The sequence below is a fragment of the Macadamia integrifolia genome, chromosome 10 (genome assembly GCF_013358625.1).
Source record: "Macadamia integrifolia cultivar HAES 741 chromosome 10, SCU_Mint_v3, whole genome shotgun sequence".
NCBI classification, from domain to species: domain Eukaryota; kingdom Viridiplantae; phylum Streptophyta; class Magnoliopsida; order Proteales; family Proteaceae; genus Macadamia; species Macadamia integrifolia.
In genome coordinates, this window is record NC_056566.1 from 31,040,048 (window position 1) to 31,055,933 (window position 15,886).

Here is a 15,886-nt window from a genome sequence, read left to right on the forward strand (position 1 = left end):
TGATACACTCATTGTTTTATATATTTTTCTCTCTTTTAAAATAAAACAAAATCATATGTTTCTAAGCATAGAGTACTTTCTCTTTTTTTTTTTTTTTTTTTTTTTTTTTGGCTAACGATTCGTATCCAGGCCTTTGGCTTGACTAGTCCCACTGGTCCATACTGACTCCACAATCGCATGGATCGTGTCATACCGGAGTTAAATGAGAACCATTCAACTTTGTAAAGACGTAGACATTTTTTTTTTTATTTAGTATTAACCAACTCTCATATAAAACAACATAAATAATTATTTAATATAAACTTATCTCAACTTTTTTTTTCTTTGTTTGAATGATTGCTTTAGAAAAAGCATAAACAATTTGATAGATTAGACTGTCAAAGATTGATGGGATTAAGATCCTCTCAAAGGTGGGGAGATTTTGGAGAAAATTCAAATTGGATTAGCATGAATTGGTGATATTGGATCGATATCTTCCTTGCCCAATCTTGTTTTTTGTTCGATACCATATCGCTTGATTTTTTTAAGGACAACCAAGGGTATTTTTATCCGTTCTAAACTGATCTTGATTGAGATTGGATTGACATCAACCTTTTCAATCCCAATATTAAGTATGACATCTTAAACTATGATACTTAGTGTGTATTTTCTCAAGGGAGAAAAGGTTCCTTGAGTCTATCGTGGTGAGTAGAGTAGCACTCTCTCTTTCTATCTCTATTCTCTTCATCTCTGTCCTTCTCATAATCTTTTTCCTCTTTATTTTTTAAATCATTCTCGTAGTCAGTATGGTGATTAATGTATTGTGAAAAATCCATTAATATTGGAAAAGCTTTTATTAAATGGAACACAAAATTGTACGTGTGGAAAGAACCTATTGCAAAAATGCTAAAATCGTATGAAGAGTTTTCATATGTGAAATTTCAAGTAGCGATGCAAACCATGTGTTATGGTTTTGTGTTTGAATGTGATTTATTATATCAATAGAATAGATCCGAATAAAACATATATAATAAGAATAATACATATTATACACATTTTATTCATATTTAAAGGCGGTGGGGGAAGAAGGGGGACACCAGGCATGATCTTTCAGCTTTGAATTTCCAATACATATAGAGAATCCTATCAAAAAGATGCTCAAAAGATTTCAAGATCAAAGTATCTTTAGATGAAGAAAACTCTGGCCAATCCACGTGCTTTAATTAATGCTTTAAACCATCGACCATAAATATGTATCATGGGAGACTGAACATAATAAGACTTCTTCCTATGGTAGGTGTCCCACACTGGCCGCGCGCCCATAAGCTTCTATTCCCTATGCCACTGCTTAAAAAAGTTTATTTATGGCTGGTTTGCTATTATTATTGTGCTTTGTTAGTATTTATTAATCCTTAATTTATATTCAATTCAATAAACCAATCAACCGCCGCTTCTTAGGGTTACACATACACACACGTACACTATACTGATATTGTTTATCAAATTATAGATAAATATTTTGATATTAGTGTAACAGTCATAGACTAGAAAATTGATGGGCATAAAGATGGAGGTGGATTCTTGCTATTAGTGTTTCAAGTTATACCATGAATAATATTGGATAAAATTAAATTTATCTTGATTGATAGATATGGAGGTCTTCTACTCACACGTTAAGTTTTAGTATTAATGAAGATTTTCGAGTGACAAAATAAAATGTTGAAAATCTTATAATTACTCAAAATCATTGTTGATAGATGCCAGTATTATATGCACTCAGAGAGTTATGTTTTATTGTCACGTGTCAATATAAATACAGAAGGTCACATCCTATCCATTTGATAAAGGAGCAAACCCTCATTTCATTGATCATTTTTTTTTTGTAGTGTCATTGACCTAATTTCATTCCAATAGAAAGATGAATATAAGTTTAAAAAGTGAGCCCACAGGAACTCTAGCTATTTATCTTGTGGGAAAAAGTTCTCTAAGCGGTTGTGCATCTCTCTCTCTCCTCCTCATATGAAATTACCTTGTTGCCCTCTTATATACAATATCAATTTATTGCACCTCACTAGGGCACTCCGAATGACTCGCTCAAAAAAACCTCTCCTTTATCTTATATATATATAATTATAATGCCTATATATATATATATAATTATAATGCCAACATCGATCATCCAATCATCCAAATTGTAAACTACATTATTCATCGGGAGATGTCTCTATGGACATTTTTGTCTTAACGACATGAAGAGTTCTTTTGACAAATGACATTGGGTTAGATTTTTATATTGCATTTTCCTATTTGTACTGCCTTATGTGCTTGTGCAAAAGATGTGACCTTACCATCGCAAAGAATCAAATTAATAAATATAAAACTCATTGATTAATGGGAAAAAGTTTTGTGCATGACCATTTATGGTTATGGTTATGCCTTCAACCATGGTGGAGAGAGGGGACTTTAATAATACTTCTATCTCCCCACCCCTATCCAATGGTTGAGGACATTACTGTATATGTACATGGCCCGAGCATAAAGGTTGGGTCCTTGATTGATTAAGGAAAGATTTGGTAAAAGGTAGGAAAAGAGGAAAGGAAAAAGGTCATCAAGAGCCAAACGCGGAGGATAGACTAGAATTCTCACTTTCTTCTTCTCACATAAAATAACCTTAATGTCCACTTTGTATAAAACCATGTTGTTGCTCTTATTTGGTGACTTTTTATGCTGATTCCTCTAAGAACCTTCTCCCTAAAAGAAAATGCATTATATTATTGAAAGAGGGTTTTTGACATCAACACAATAGAGGGGAGAGAGAATCTCATATTCTACACTAATCACGACGTGAAAATCGGTTTCATCTATTAGGGGCCCACATGGTAAGAAACACATCTGAATCCCAATCTCGGGTTTTCAAACCCTAGCAACTTTTCTCTCTGTGCTTATAGGGCCACTAGTGACTATGGACACGTGTAACGATTGGTTCACTCTTCACAAGAACATAAAAGTATGAGCGGCCCAGTTAGGCCCATCAAGTTAAAGTAGAAAATGGCAAAGGGAAAAGACCAAAAAGAAATAATTGAGAAAGGGGTAGGCCAAAGGCAGGGCAGAACACAACCTGGCTTATTGACTGACCGTTATTCTGTCTGCTCCTAATCCCATCAGTCCATCAGAATACAAACGCACACACACACGCACAAGGTCAGCGGTCAGCGGTCAGCCTAACTCAGCGGGTAATCCGCTCGAGTGCACGTGATGACGTCAGGTGGTTCGGTTTTACATTCCCTTCAATCCCCTCTGGTCCTTAGACCCGTCGCTTTCTCTGGTCCAGCCGGGGTTTCCCCGAGCCTCACCTTCTATTCTTAAACCTGTCCTCCTCTTCCACTTACTTCCTCGCTTTCAGCCTCCCTTTGAGACTCGAGTCCTCTTCTTCGGTTCAGTCTCTCTCTCTCTCTCTTTCTTCAGTTCTCTGCCTCTCTTTCTCTCTCTTCCTTCCTCTTGTATCTGTGTATGTATGCCTATAATTTATGGAGGAGAGGGCAAGGAGTACTTCAGGGTTGCAAAGAAAAAACCAGAAGAGAATTTCATATAAGGTAATTAATTAGGAGGCTTAGATGTAGTGGTTCCTGCTTATATTTTTGAACTTAAAGAAAGCAAAAAAGTTGATAGTTTCTTTGTAAAGTTTCCATTTACATGTTCTTTTGTTCTTTTTCTCTCTTTTGCAGATCTTTCAGTTCTGTAGTTAATTTTCTCTGAACTGACTTATCTGTTTTTTTATTTTAGGTTAGCCCATTTACCCAAGAATCCATTATCATGAATGGGTTTAAGGCTTCAAGTGTGGGGACCTTCTGCAGGAATGGAAACTTCGTGGATGAGATCTTCATGAACTTTTGGTTTCTTATTGCAGAGATGGACTTTTCGGTTATAGAGATTTGGTCATCTTGATTTGGTGCTATCCTACCTGAGCTTTTTTTTTTTTTTTTTTTTTCTTTCTTTTTCTAATGAGCCCCCTTCTTCTCCTTCCTTCTTTCTCCGTTATCGTCTTCTTGACCTTGTAAGACCTTTTCTTGACCTTGTAAGACCCAACCTTACATCTATTATCTTCGTTTCTCATTTTGTTAAAGGCTCCTTATTACAACCCAACTCACCTTCTCTCTTCTTGTCTATCCCTCTTGAGCTTTTTTTTTTTTTTCCTTAAAAGAAACCAATTTGTCTACTTGAAGTCTACTTTGCCACTACTGGATCTTGAAGAAAGGTAAATCCTGGAGATTTGAACAGAGTTCTGAATGAAAGTGGAAGGAAAAAACAGAAGGTGATGAGACTATAAGACTGTTCATTGAGAGTATTGAGGAAAAAAGCACAATAGAGAAGATGGCCTTGTTTTTCTCTATCTTTCCAAAATTTCTTACAATTTCAGACTTTGCTTTGGTTCATTTTTAGGGCTTTGTGTGTTCTTTGTATTATATGCCCAGAAATATGCGTCTGCAGACATTAGTTTTGTTTTTTTATATGTCTTCTGTCTGATGAAATAATAGAGACAGATAGATATTCTTTCAGATGTCTGAGGAGTCCCCTCGTGACTTATCCAATGTACAACAATTCCCACTGTATTATTGCTCGTTCTCTCTCTCTCTCTCTCTCTCTCTCTCTCTCTCTCTCTCTTCTCCTAATTACTAATTAATTAGCACTTTTATCAGTTTTATCATATTTACAAAGATGAAATTTTCCGCATACTGAATAGTAACAAACTTTTGTGGTTGTTGGGAGTTTGGTCTCATAATAAGTTTGGATCAGGTACTCGTACAAGAATTATTCGAGCTAGTGGGTACAATTTCTGATTGACACTTGAATTTTATACGATGAAAAGACATGTTGTAAAAAAGAGATTTAGTGGATTTCATAAGTGAATCAGACACAGTAAGCACGAGAATGGTTTTCGTAAGAGGACCTGATCCAAACTCCTGATTAATATATACCAAATTTTATGTATACATTTGGAAATTTCTTGATCTATTAGTTTGAACTTTTAAGTTGAAAATTTTATATGGTAACGAGAGCAAATATTGCCACATGTGCCTGATGAGAGTATTGAGAATTAATCCCACACTAGCTATTAAGAGACCAAATTAGGTTACGCTTCTGGTCTTGGAAAAGCCACCAAGTCTCTCTGCATTTAAAGGATTCCAAATGCCAGGACATCTCATACGTGAACCTGATCTAACCTCAACTACTAATTAGTTTACAACATCCTCATACACCTCTAACTTTGGGAGTTCCTCCACCTATTAGTTGGAATTTTCGGATTGAAAATTTTGTATGGCATCAAAGTGAGTATTACTACACTGCATTTTAATCTCACATTGACTACTAATAAGCCTACAATTTCCTTACACACTTGGGACTCTAGAAGTTCCTCCATTTACTAGTTCGGACTTTTGGTTTGAAATTTTTACACGGTGTTAAGAGTTCTATCACATGTGGAGGAGAGTATTGAGTGTAATCCCACACCAGCTATTTAATTACCTTCTATAATCCCATTTATATACATGAGAATCCCTCCACATAGTTTGAACTTTTTGGGTTGAAAATTTTGCAATTTTTGGTGAACCCACTATTGAGAGAGAGAGAGAGAGGGAATTTTCTCTTGTCGTCTTCTTTCTACCTTTTCGTTTATTCTCTTTTTAAATGCAACTATGAAAGTGAATGGGGACCCAAACAAGTGACATCATAATGGCAAAGAATACATGCCAGGCCATACTGAACGGTATGGGCATGAACGTACTAAAATCTTTGAAAGGGAGATGAAGCTAACGATAACATAATATGCCAACAGCCAACCTGAGCAATATTAAGGCTTCACTGTTTTTACTCATTAAGAAAGCTTGAGTGCCAAGTACTTAGATAATGGTGTTAGTGTGAAAATATCATCTCCATTGCTCAGGAATTGACCAACAAAAAAGGAGAGACGAGAGGGGAAAGAGGGTAATAAGACTGTTAGGTGGCATAAGGTTTTGACTGGGAACGTGGAAAAAGATAGATCTGCAAATAATCTTTGAAGACAAAAGGAAATGATGGTGTCCACTGGGTGGATGGGCTTTGGCCTTGTCTGTTGGTTGCTGCAAATCTTTCGTCAATCTCCTTCTCATGGTGCGGTTGACAATATTTCATAGCACCACAGCCCAGAGGCCACCATATCTTCTTCGTCAGAAAATGCCAGTAAATCTTGTCTCTTTTGAGGCTATGGAATATATGGCCTAAACCTAGTAAGCAAATGCATTGAAACACATGATCTCTCTCTGTCTCGCTCTCTTGCTCGATCTCTTCAACTGGGTTTGAAGTTTGAACTGAGTTTAGTTTTCTGCGGTCATGGCGCCTCCCACTATGCGTTGGAACTGTGAAAATGAAGGGACACAGGATAGAGTTTCTAAATCTAGAGAGAAAGAGAGAGAGGGGGTGGGTTGAGGTAAGTGGTAATCTCTAATCTTTTAAGCATGAATTACGATAAATGATGATGAAGTATCATGTGGATTCCATGAGATTTGTCAATGTTTCTTGGACACTTGCATGAGGTGTCACGCACTATTTAGAAAGAGATATCTTTTCCATGTCACTTCCATCTTGGACTTTGGGGTAACTTAACAATGCCCCTTCCTCATTTTTGGTTCTTCTTGACTCTCCTCCTTTCCACTTTACCTCTTCCCCCGACTTGACTTTACTTGATGAACGAAAAAAGGTGTTCTACTTTAAAGTTTAAATCCATTATTGACAATGTTCTCAACTTCAAGTAAAGAAAATAATAATAAATAAATAAGACTCTCTTTGATTTTTATTTGTATTTATTAATTATTTTTTAAAAATTATTTGTGATAATAAATTATGGATCACAAATAGTATTCATTTGATTATTATTTATAAAATAGATTATATAATAAGCAAATAGGTTTCAGGTTTCACCTTTAGCTTTGAGCTTTGAGCTTCAAGCAAGAGAGATGAATTGATTTAGATTTTTTATTGAAAAAATATAAAGTATACTGAAGTTACCTATTTACCTTTGATTCTGAATAGTTTAGCACACTTGCTCATTTAAGGTAGTGCAAAAATCAACATAAATGATTTTTTGTCACAAGTCACAGATAGCTTGAGAGTAATTTGTAATTTATTCTAATTTATTATAAATAGAAATAAGTGCTATAAATTATACCAATCACTTGTAAAAATAGAAATAAGTCAAATAAATACAAATAGAAATCTGCGAGGAAGAAAATTCGAAGCCATGGAAGATGATCTGCGAGGGATCCTATAGTGTTCTCTCCCGCCTACCCATCTTCCCTGTGAGGCACCCTCTGCAACTCCTCTTCATCGGTCTGATATTTTATTTTCACTTTCACAATCTGAAACCCCCTTTTCACCTTCGCAGCTCCTATTCACTGGCCCAAAATCCCCCCTCTCACCTTTGCGGTCTGAAAACTCACCCTCCTCCCCACAATCTCAACATAGAATATATACAGGTTTCTTGCAAATTTTTTTTTAACACACCTTAGAAAGGATGCGATGGATGTCTATGAAATTCTTCGGAGGGTTTTTTTCCTCTTCAATTCACCTTAGTAGGTATGCAATGGCTCGGCACTGGTGCAGGGTGCGATGATGCAGCGACTGAGGACACCGATCATGGTGGCAAAGCTTGAAGCAAAGTGATGGTCAAGGAAGGATGATGGACAGCATTTTCGCGCCATCTCCAACTGGTTTCCCCTGGATTTCCCACCAGAGTCCTACCAAATCGGCAGGACTTTGGAAGGGCATGGGGTGGGAGAATTTGTCATCCACGTCGGCCGACAAACAAAAATGTGTTGTCTGCTCAAAAGCCCACCCCAGACAAACAAACACATTGAAATTTCATGGGGTGGAATAGTTCGTACAACTATCCCACCCCTTAAATCCCACTCTAGCAAAATCCCTCTAAACAAACGGCCCCTTCTAGAAAGAGCTCAGAGTATGAGGCTGAATGCAGGTTATGCAAGAGATTTTGGGTAGAAGCAATGAATATGACATGTTTTCTCATCAATAAGTCTCCATCAAAGGTAATTGATTATAAAATTTTTGAAGATGTATGGACAGGAAAACTAGTAGATTATTCTATTCTAAAAATATTTGGTTATCCAGCCTATGCACATATTGAGAGTGAGCAGCATTCCAAATTAGACTCAAAGTCTAAGTAATACATCTTTCTTAATTTTAAGAAAGGCGTAAAGGGATTCAAGTTGTGGGATCCAAGTTCACAGAAAATTGTGGTTAGCAGGGACGTTGTGTTTGATGAGTCTCATATGGTGAAGTCAAAATGCAATTCACAAACAGCTGGTAAATATAAAGAAGATTCTACTGTGCAGATAGAGTTAAGTGAGTCAGAAACAACAAGAGAAAATGAGTCATCCAGTGACTTACCAGGACAACAGGAAGCAGTAGAAGTTCCCTATACTATAGCAAAGGGTAAAGGAAAACGTATTCATAAAACACTTTTGAGATACATGTTTGAGGACATGGTTGCCTATACCCACACTATAGGTACAGGTGATCCATCTTCCTACCATGATGCTTTGAGTGATGCATAACATGATAAATGAATGGTAGCTATGATGAAGGAAATGGAGTCTCTGTAGAAGAACAAGACTTGAGAGATTGTGGAAAAACCCAAAGGAAGAAAAATCATTGGGTGTAAATGGGTCTTTCGTAAAAAAGAGACAGCATCTGAGAAGGAATGTGAAATATATAAGGCCAGACTTGTAGCCAAGGGCTATGCATAGAAGGAGAAGATAAACTACAATGAAATATTCTCTCCAATGGTGAAACACACTTCAATTAGGATACTATTTACTTTGGTGGCCATGTATGATTTGGAGCTTGAACAGCTTGATGTGAAGACTGCATTTCTTCATAGTGACTTGGAGGAACAGATTTACTTGGAGCAGCCTGAAGGTTTCAAGGTGCACGGAAAGGAAGATCATGTTTGTCTGCTTAAGAGGTCGCTTTATAGTCTTAAACAATCTCCTAGGCAGTGGTACAAAAGCTTTGATTCTCATATGATGAAGATTGACTACACAAGAAGTAAGTATGATAGTTGTGTTTATTATAAAGTGTCAAGTGATAATTCCATTATTTTACCGATGCTTTATGTTGATGATATGCTCATTGCTACAAAGAACAAACATGATATAGTCTCTTTGAAGTATTTATTGAGTGCTGAATTTGAGATGAAGGATCTTGGTGCTGCTAAGAAGATCCTTGGCATGGAAATCTTTAGAGATATGAATGCAGGTAAACTTTGGGTAACTCAGAAGAGGTATATTGTAAAGGTGCTAGAGCGTTTCAATATGAAAAAGGCTAAGCCAGCTAGCACTCCATTAGGGTGGAGCAGATGTCTCAGGTCCCTTATGTTAGCGTAGTTGGGAGTCTCATGTATGCTATTGTTTGTAGTAGGCTAGATTTGTCTCATGCAGTTAGTGTTGTTAGCAGATATATGAGTAATCTAGGGAAGGAACATTGGAATGCAATTAAGTGGATCTTCAAATATTTGAATAAGACTAAAGATATAGGTGTTATGTTCAGTGGCAAGGGAACTTCCACAGAATTGGCAATTTATGTTGATTCCAACTATGCTGGTGATTTAGACAAGAGAAGGTCTACTACAAGGTATGTATTTACATTGGCTGATGGACCTATATCATGGAGGGCGTTGCTTCAGTCTACGATTGCATTGTCCACTACAGAGGCATAATACATGGCAGCAGTTGAGGCTGCCAAGGAAGGAGTCTGGTTGGCTGGACTGGTTCGTGAGTTGGGGTTGGAGCAAGGAGGTATAATGTTACATTGTGATAGTCAGAGTGCCATACATCTTACAAAGAATCAAGTGTTTCATGCAAGGACAAAGTATTTTGATGTGAGATTTCACAAGATCAGAGAGCTTGTGTCAAAGGCAGTATTTACTTGAGAAAAATTCATACAGATTTCAATCTTGCAGATATATTTACCAAGCCAGTTACTACAGAAAAGTTCAAGTCCTGTTTGGATTTGATTAATATCACTCACTGTTGAAGATGAGGGCGCACCAAATAGGTGCGGGTTTGTACCTCTTATGATGTACGGGGATGAAGGCGTCTATAGGTTATCTTTACAGGAGGCTCGACAGAATTCAAGCCAAGATGGAGATTGTTGGTGTACGATGTCTTGTACTCCGTCAGAGTTTAATCCAAGGAGTACTGGTGTAGCACCTCGACAGGAAAGACGGCAGTCCTGTTAGCCGGTTAGCGGGCCGTGGGGGCTCCTGCCCCCTGCATAGCAGGGGTGTAGGCCCCCCGCTCGAATTTTTTATTTGAGGGCAACTGTGTACTTTTTGGATTATGATTTTTTCGCTATATATTTGTAGCGAGGGTTTATTTCTCTGTAATGCAAGCAAGACTGAGAGGTGTGAGGGACGAGCGCTGTAACCCTATTCTCCATTGATAGTAAAGCAGGATCTCATCTTACCGGGGACGTAGGCAATCTTGCCGAACCTCGTAAATCTGTGTGCATTGTTTGTTCTTGTTTTTCCATTATCTTCTGCATCATTTTAAGGTTGTGTTTCTACAGAATGCATGATTCTCAATTGGATAGAAAAATTTCTTCTTAATTACACATTTATTGGTTTCACTTTATCAAGGAATTTTGTCAAAGCAAACTGAAGGAAATCTAATGGATGCAATTAGGGGTGTCAACCGGTCGGGCCGGTTCGGTTTCGGTCGGGCTTAATCGGGCTTGAAGACTTTCAAAGGCTACACCGTGTCCGCCCATTTAACTAATCGGGCTTAGTTATTGAGGGCATGGTACACTTTATATTCGGTCGGTCGGTCTCGGGTTATAATCGGGCCACCTTAATCGGGCTTTAGTCGGGCCTTAACCGGGCTACGGACATGTTTAATGTTAAACGGGCTTTAACCGGTTTTTAAACGGGCCCTCTTTAAAATGTGCTATTATATTCCGGCCCACTTATGCAAGCCCAAAAAAATGACAATAAATCAATAAATGATACAAAATATAACCATTATTTAAAATGTGAACATGTCTTTACTTTTTAGTTTTTATTCTTTAATTTGGGGGGTAAAATAGGTATTCTACAATCATTAAAGGGTCGGGCCAAGTCGGTGCACAATAGGCCGGTCTCGGTCGGGCGTTATTCGGTCGGTCTCGGTCGGGCACCCGACGGTTCAAGTAGCAAAACCGAGACCGACCATTTATAAACGGGCCGGGCTCAAGCCCGACACGTTTAATAAACGGTCCGGGCCGGGCCGGTCTTTAAACGGTCGGTCCGGGCCGGGCCGGTCTTTAAACGGTCGGTCCCGATCGGTTTACCCGGTTCGGGCCACAAATTGACACCCCTAGATGCAATAGCCAATTCTTTGGCAGCACCCACTCCACAGTGGTGGTTCAGACATCCAAAATGGGTAAGACTCCGACTGATGAAAAATTATCTTGGTCAGGTAATGCTTGCAATGTAGATGCACACAATGGCAGATGATGTGCAGTGTGATCACTAGGCCTAATTCAGTATTATGATTTTGGTCTCACTGGGTGGTGTACAGTGGATACAGCCTTGTAATGTTCATTAAGTGATGAGTCCTCTTAGGAGATTGCAAGTAATGTTCTAGCTTGAAGTGATAAATCTGAGTGATCGATCCATCTTTAGGGGAAATGATTACTAATCATGAACACTCCTTCAATTGATGAATCCAGTTTCTATGTTACTAGTAAGACCATTACTTTCTCTTATATTGATTTGGGTACCACTTATATAGATCTTTGGGGGTGGGAGCTCAAATCTTTTGATGTTTACGATCTTAGCTCTGGGTTTTCATTTGTGGAACATGGGTTCTTTGTGGATTTGGTGGAAACTATTCTCGACAAGATCAATCAGCCATGTCTGAGAGTTCAAGATGTCTAATAGACAATAAATAAGCGAACTTGGGGCATAATCTTGGGGATCAAATTTAACTTCATTTTTGATAACAACAAATGGGTCTGATACCGCAGCCACGAAAACCAAATGGCTCCCTTCAAATCCATCGACAGCACAGCAGGATCTTCTGGGATGGTGGGCGGCGAGTTGACCGGAGAAGACGATCCCCAATCTCCTCACATGGGTCAAATTCCAATTGGTTGCTCCAGGATTTGCATAGAAACATTGGTTGGTTTTCTGCGAAACGTGTTGGGTTTCTGACAAGTGGAATTCACGTTTCCATTTCTCTAAACAAAGAGTGATGAAACTTACAGTTCTACTTGTAGGTTCATCAAATCTTCTTACTTGGTCCGCCTTAGTTTCGTGTTTGATCTCTAGGAGTCCAGGTTCCTTCTCTTTTCTGAGTTTCGAGGAATTAATAGAGAGAGAGAGAGAGAGAGAGAGAGTTTTTGACGAGAAGACCGAGTTGTTAAGGCGACGGCAACGACAACGAGATCGGAATTACAGACGATTTTTGTGCCAATGGGTTTGAAATCGTCTGTAATTTCGATCTCGTATAATTTCGTGCAATATCACCTTCAGGGGGTGACACGTGTATTGATACCAATGCAATGGTTCAGATCTGGTACAACTAATAAAACATTAAATCAGTGAAGAGGCATTTAAATCAGATCTGGACCATTGTATTGGTATCAATACACGTGTCACCCCCTGAAGGTGGTATTTCACGAAATTGTACAAGATCGAAATTACAAACAATTTTTGTGCCAATGACCATGGACTATGGAAGAGAAGTTGATCTGGGTCTGTTCAATGGAGGAGGGAAAGGAGTGAAAGAGAGAGGTGAATACTCACAACTCAAAAAAAAAAAATACTTGACTTGGTTCCATATTTGAATATTTAAACCAATTTAATTCGGTTTGACTCGGTTTTAATATGATTTTATAACTCGGTTTTAATTTGGTTATGTAAATGGTTCCCATTTTTTTTTTTTTTAGGTAAAATAAATGGTTTCTCTTGGACTATGATTGTGATGGACCAAAGGTCATAATGGGCTCAAATTATGGACATTATGGTCATCATGAACTCTAAAATTATCTTAGCATGTGAATATGTGTAAAAAATCACAGAAAACACTTACAACTCAAAAAAAAAAAAAAAAAAAAAAAAAAAAGAATCAAATACTCAAACGAATATCAATTCGATTTGGTTTGGTTTGAATTGATGCTTCTTATACCTTGATGTTTCCTAGTATGCTCTCATTGGTCCCCTTGACATAAGGCAAGAGCTGCACTCTCCCGCAGAAATATTTCTTCTTTCCCTATGGCCAATGGGTGAAGAAAAAATTTGTCCAAAAGGGAAAGAACAAATTTAATTGGTTTGATCATGATTTATGATGCAGATTGTGTGACGTCACCCCACTCTCGTCACATTGGTCAGAGTAGTCCAAGTCTTTCTTTGTGCATTTCTTACATCTCCTTCGCTTTGAGAACTAACATGTCATTTCCCCTTGGAAATTTCCTTAAACCACCACCTCCCTCCAAATTACACCTGAAAGTACCTAACGTTTTCAGAACCACGTCTGGTGCTACCCAAGCACAAATCTTAGTTAAGAAGGTGTTAATATATGAAGGAAGAAGACTTAAAAGTTCAAGATTCAAGAAGATAGCTATGAAAACAGAGCTTAAACAGGAGTACAGAGCAAGATGCACGGCTTCAATTCTTTCTAGGAACTGACCCTGAACTTCCATAGTAATAGACTCTGTTGGAAATGACTATAAGAAGAGAGCCAACCAGATTATCTTTCCATATTCTTGCAGTCTCCTAATCCTTGTTTCTCTTTTGGAAGATTGGCAAGATTAGATTTTTATATCCACATTCATTCTTTGTCTTTCACCTGCTACCCCTTCCCATCCTCTTTATCTTCACCTGTGAGATTCTTTACTTATAATGTGTGGCTTCAAGGTGCAACATTGCCTACTTGACTTGTGTACCACCCTTCGTCTAATTAGCATACCCGAGAAGAGATGGCACCGTGCTTTCATTGCCATCTGTTCTTCCCGCATCTTGGTCACTCTTGCCAAAGATGCTCTGGATAAGAAGAAGGATAAGCTATTTGCTTCCTTTTCTCGCTCACCATCTTACACCATCATTGACATCCAATCCAATATTGGTGATGGAACTTCACTCTGCTTCAATTCTGATCATAAGGCCCTCATCGAAATCATAAAGGAGAAGAACCCAGATCGTCTGAGACAACTTGGAGGAGTCGAAGCAGTTGTTGCATCCCTTCAAACTGATGTGGAGAATGGAATTTGTGGTGATGCTGAAGATGTTGCATCTCGTCGCAATTACTTTGGATCAAACAGCTACCCAAAACAACCTCCAAAGAGCCTATTCCATTTCGTGTTGGAGGCTATCAAGGACACAACAATTCTCATTCTCTTGGGCTGTGCCATTCTGTCTCTTGGGTTTGGCATCAGAGAAAATGGATGGAAAGATGGATGGTATGATGGTGGTAGTATATTTGTTGCTGTCTTTATAGTTATTGCTGTCTCTGCCTTCAGTAACTTCAGGCAATCAAGACAATTCGAGAAGCTGTCAAGGATTAGCGATGACATCCAAATCGAAGTCATTAGGAGTGGACGGCGCACACAGATTTCCATCTTTGACATTGTTGTAGGTGACATTGTGTGTCTCAAAATTGGTGATCAGATTCCAGCAGACGGCCTCTTCTTAGATGGCCATTCATTACAAGTTGATGAGTCTAGCATGACTGGGGAGAGTGACCATGTTGAAGTTGATGGCGCCAGAAATCCATTCCTCATCTCTGGTGCCAAGGTGGCTGATGGGTATGGACGCATGCTGGTTACCTCTGTTGGCATGAACACAGCATGGGGTGAGATGATGAGCTCTATAAACCGTGATTCTAATGAGCGAACACCATTACAAGAGCGGCTTGACAAATTAACCTTGGCAATAGGGAAGGTTGGTTTGGTAGTTGCATTCCTTGTTCTTGTAGTGTTGTTGGTCCGTTATTTCACGGGGAATACAGTAGATGATTATGGAAATCGAGAGTTCAATGGCAGCAAGACAAAGATCAATGCTGTGTTGAATGCTGTGGTTCGAATTATTGCTGATGCCATCACCATCGTGGTGGTGGCAATTCCAGAAGGATTGCCACTGGCTGTGACACTCACTCTTTCTTATTCCATGAAAAGAATGATGGCAGATCAGGCAATGGTCAGAAAACTCATGGCCTGCGAAACAATGGGCTCGGCCACCACCATCTGCACCGATAAAACAGGCACTCTCACGATTAATCAAATGAAGGTGACTGAGTTTTGGCTTGGTCTAGATGCCATAAAAGATTATGCTTCCCCAACAATTTCTTCAGTTATTCTTGAGTTGCTCCACCAGGGAGCTGGTTTGAACTCAACTGGAGCCATTTATAAACCCCATTCAGGAGCAGTGCCTGAGTTCTCTGGTAGCCCAACTGAGAAAGCCATCCTATCTTGGGCTGCGCTAGAATTGAATATGGAGATTGATGCGCTGAACAAGACTTGTACAATTATCAAGGTGGAAGCTTTCAATTCAGAAAAGAAGCGCAGTGGTCTTTTGCTGAGGAAGAATGGTGAGAAAATGATCCATATACATTGGAAAGGGGCTGCTGAGATGATACTAGCAATGTGTTCCAGCTACTACGACAGAAATGGTAGCTGGACATTCATGGGCGAAAGCGAAAGGAAGAACTTGGAACAGAATATTCAAAGTATGGCAGCTAACAGCCTTCGATGCATTGCTTTTGCTCACAAAGAGATCACTGAAGAAGAGTTGGAGTACAGAGAAGATGGAAAGATTCATCAAAAGCCAAGTGAAGAGGGTTTAACCTTGTTGGGGTTAGTGGGTCTAAAGGACCCATGT

The 15,886-nt window shown here is 38.8% G+C and overlaps 1 protein-coding gene and 1 long non-coding RNA gene across 2 annotated transcripts in view; both read left to right on the forward strand.

Annotated features, from left to right (window-relative positions):
* Positions 1-3,305: 3,305 nt before the first annotated feature.
* LOC122091201 lies at positions 3,306-4,608 on the forward strand. Its single transcript, XR_006143843.1, has 2 exons — positions 3,306-3,572; positions 3,763-4,608. It is a non-coding gene; the product is annotated as an uncharacterized LOC122091201 (long non-coding RNA).
* Positions 4,609-13,696: 9,088 nt separating this feature from the next.
* The window catches only part of LOC122092386 (calcium-transporting ATPase 12, plasma membrane-type-like), an 8,513-nt gene continuing 6,323 nt past the window's right edge, over positions 13,697-15,886 (forward strand). The window contains exon 1 of the mRNA XM_042662698.1: positions 13,697-15,884. Within this exon, the coding sequence (XP_042518632.1) occupies positions 13,913-15,884 (1,972 nt within the window). The 5' untranslated portion in view covers positions 13,697-13,912. The remainder of the gene's footprint in view (positions 15,885-15,886) is intronic.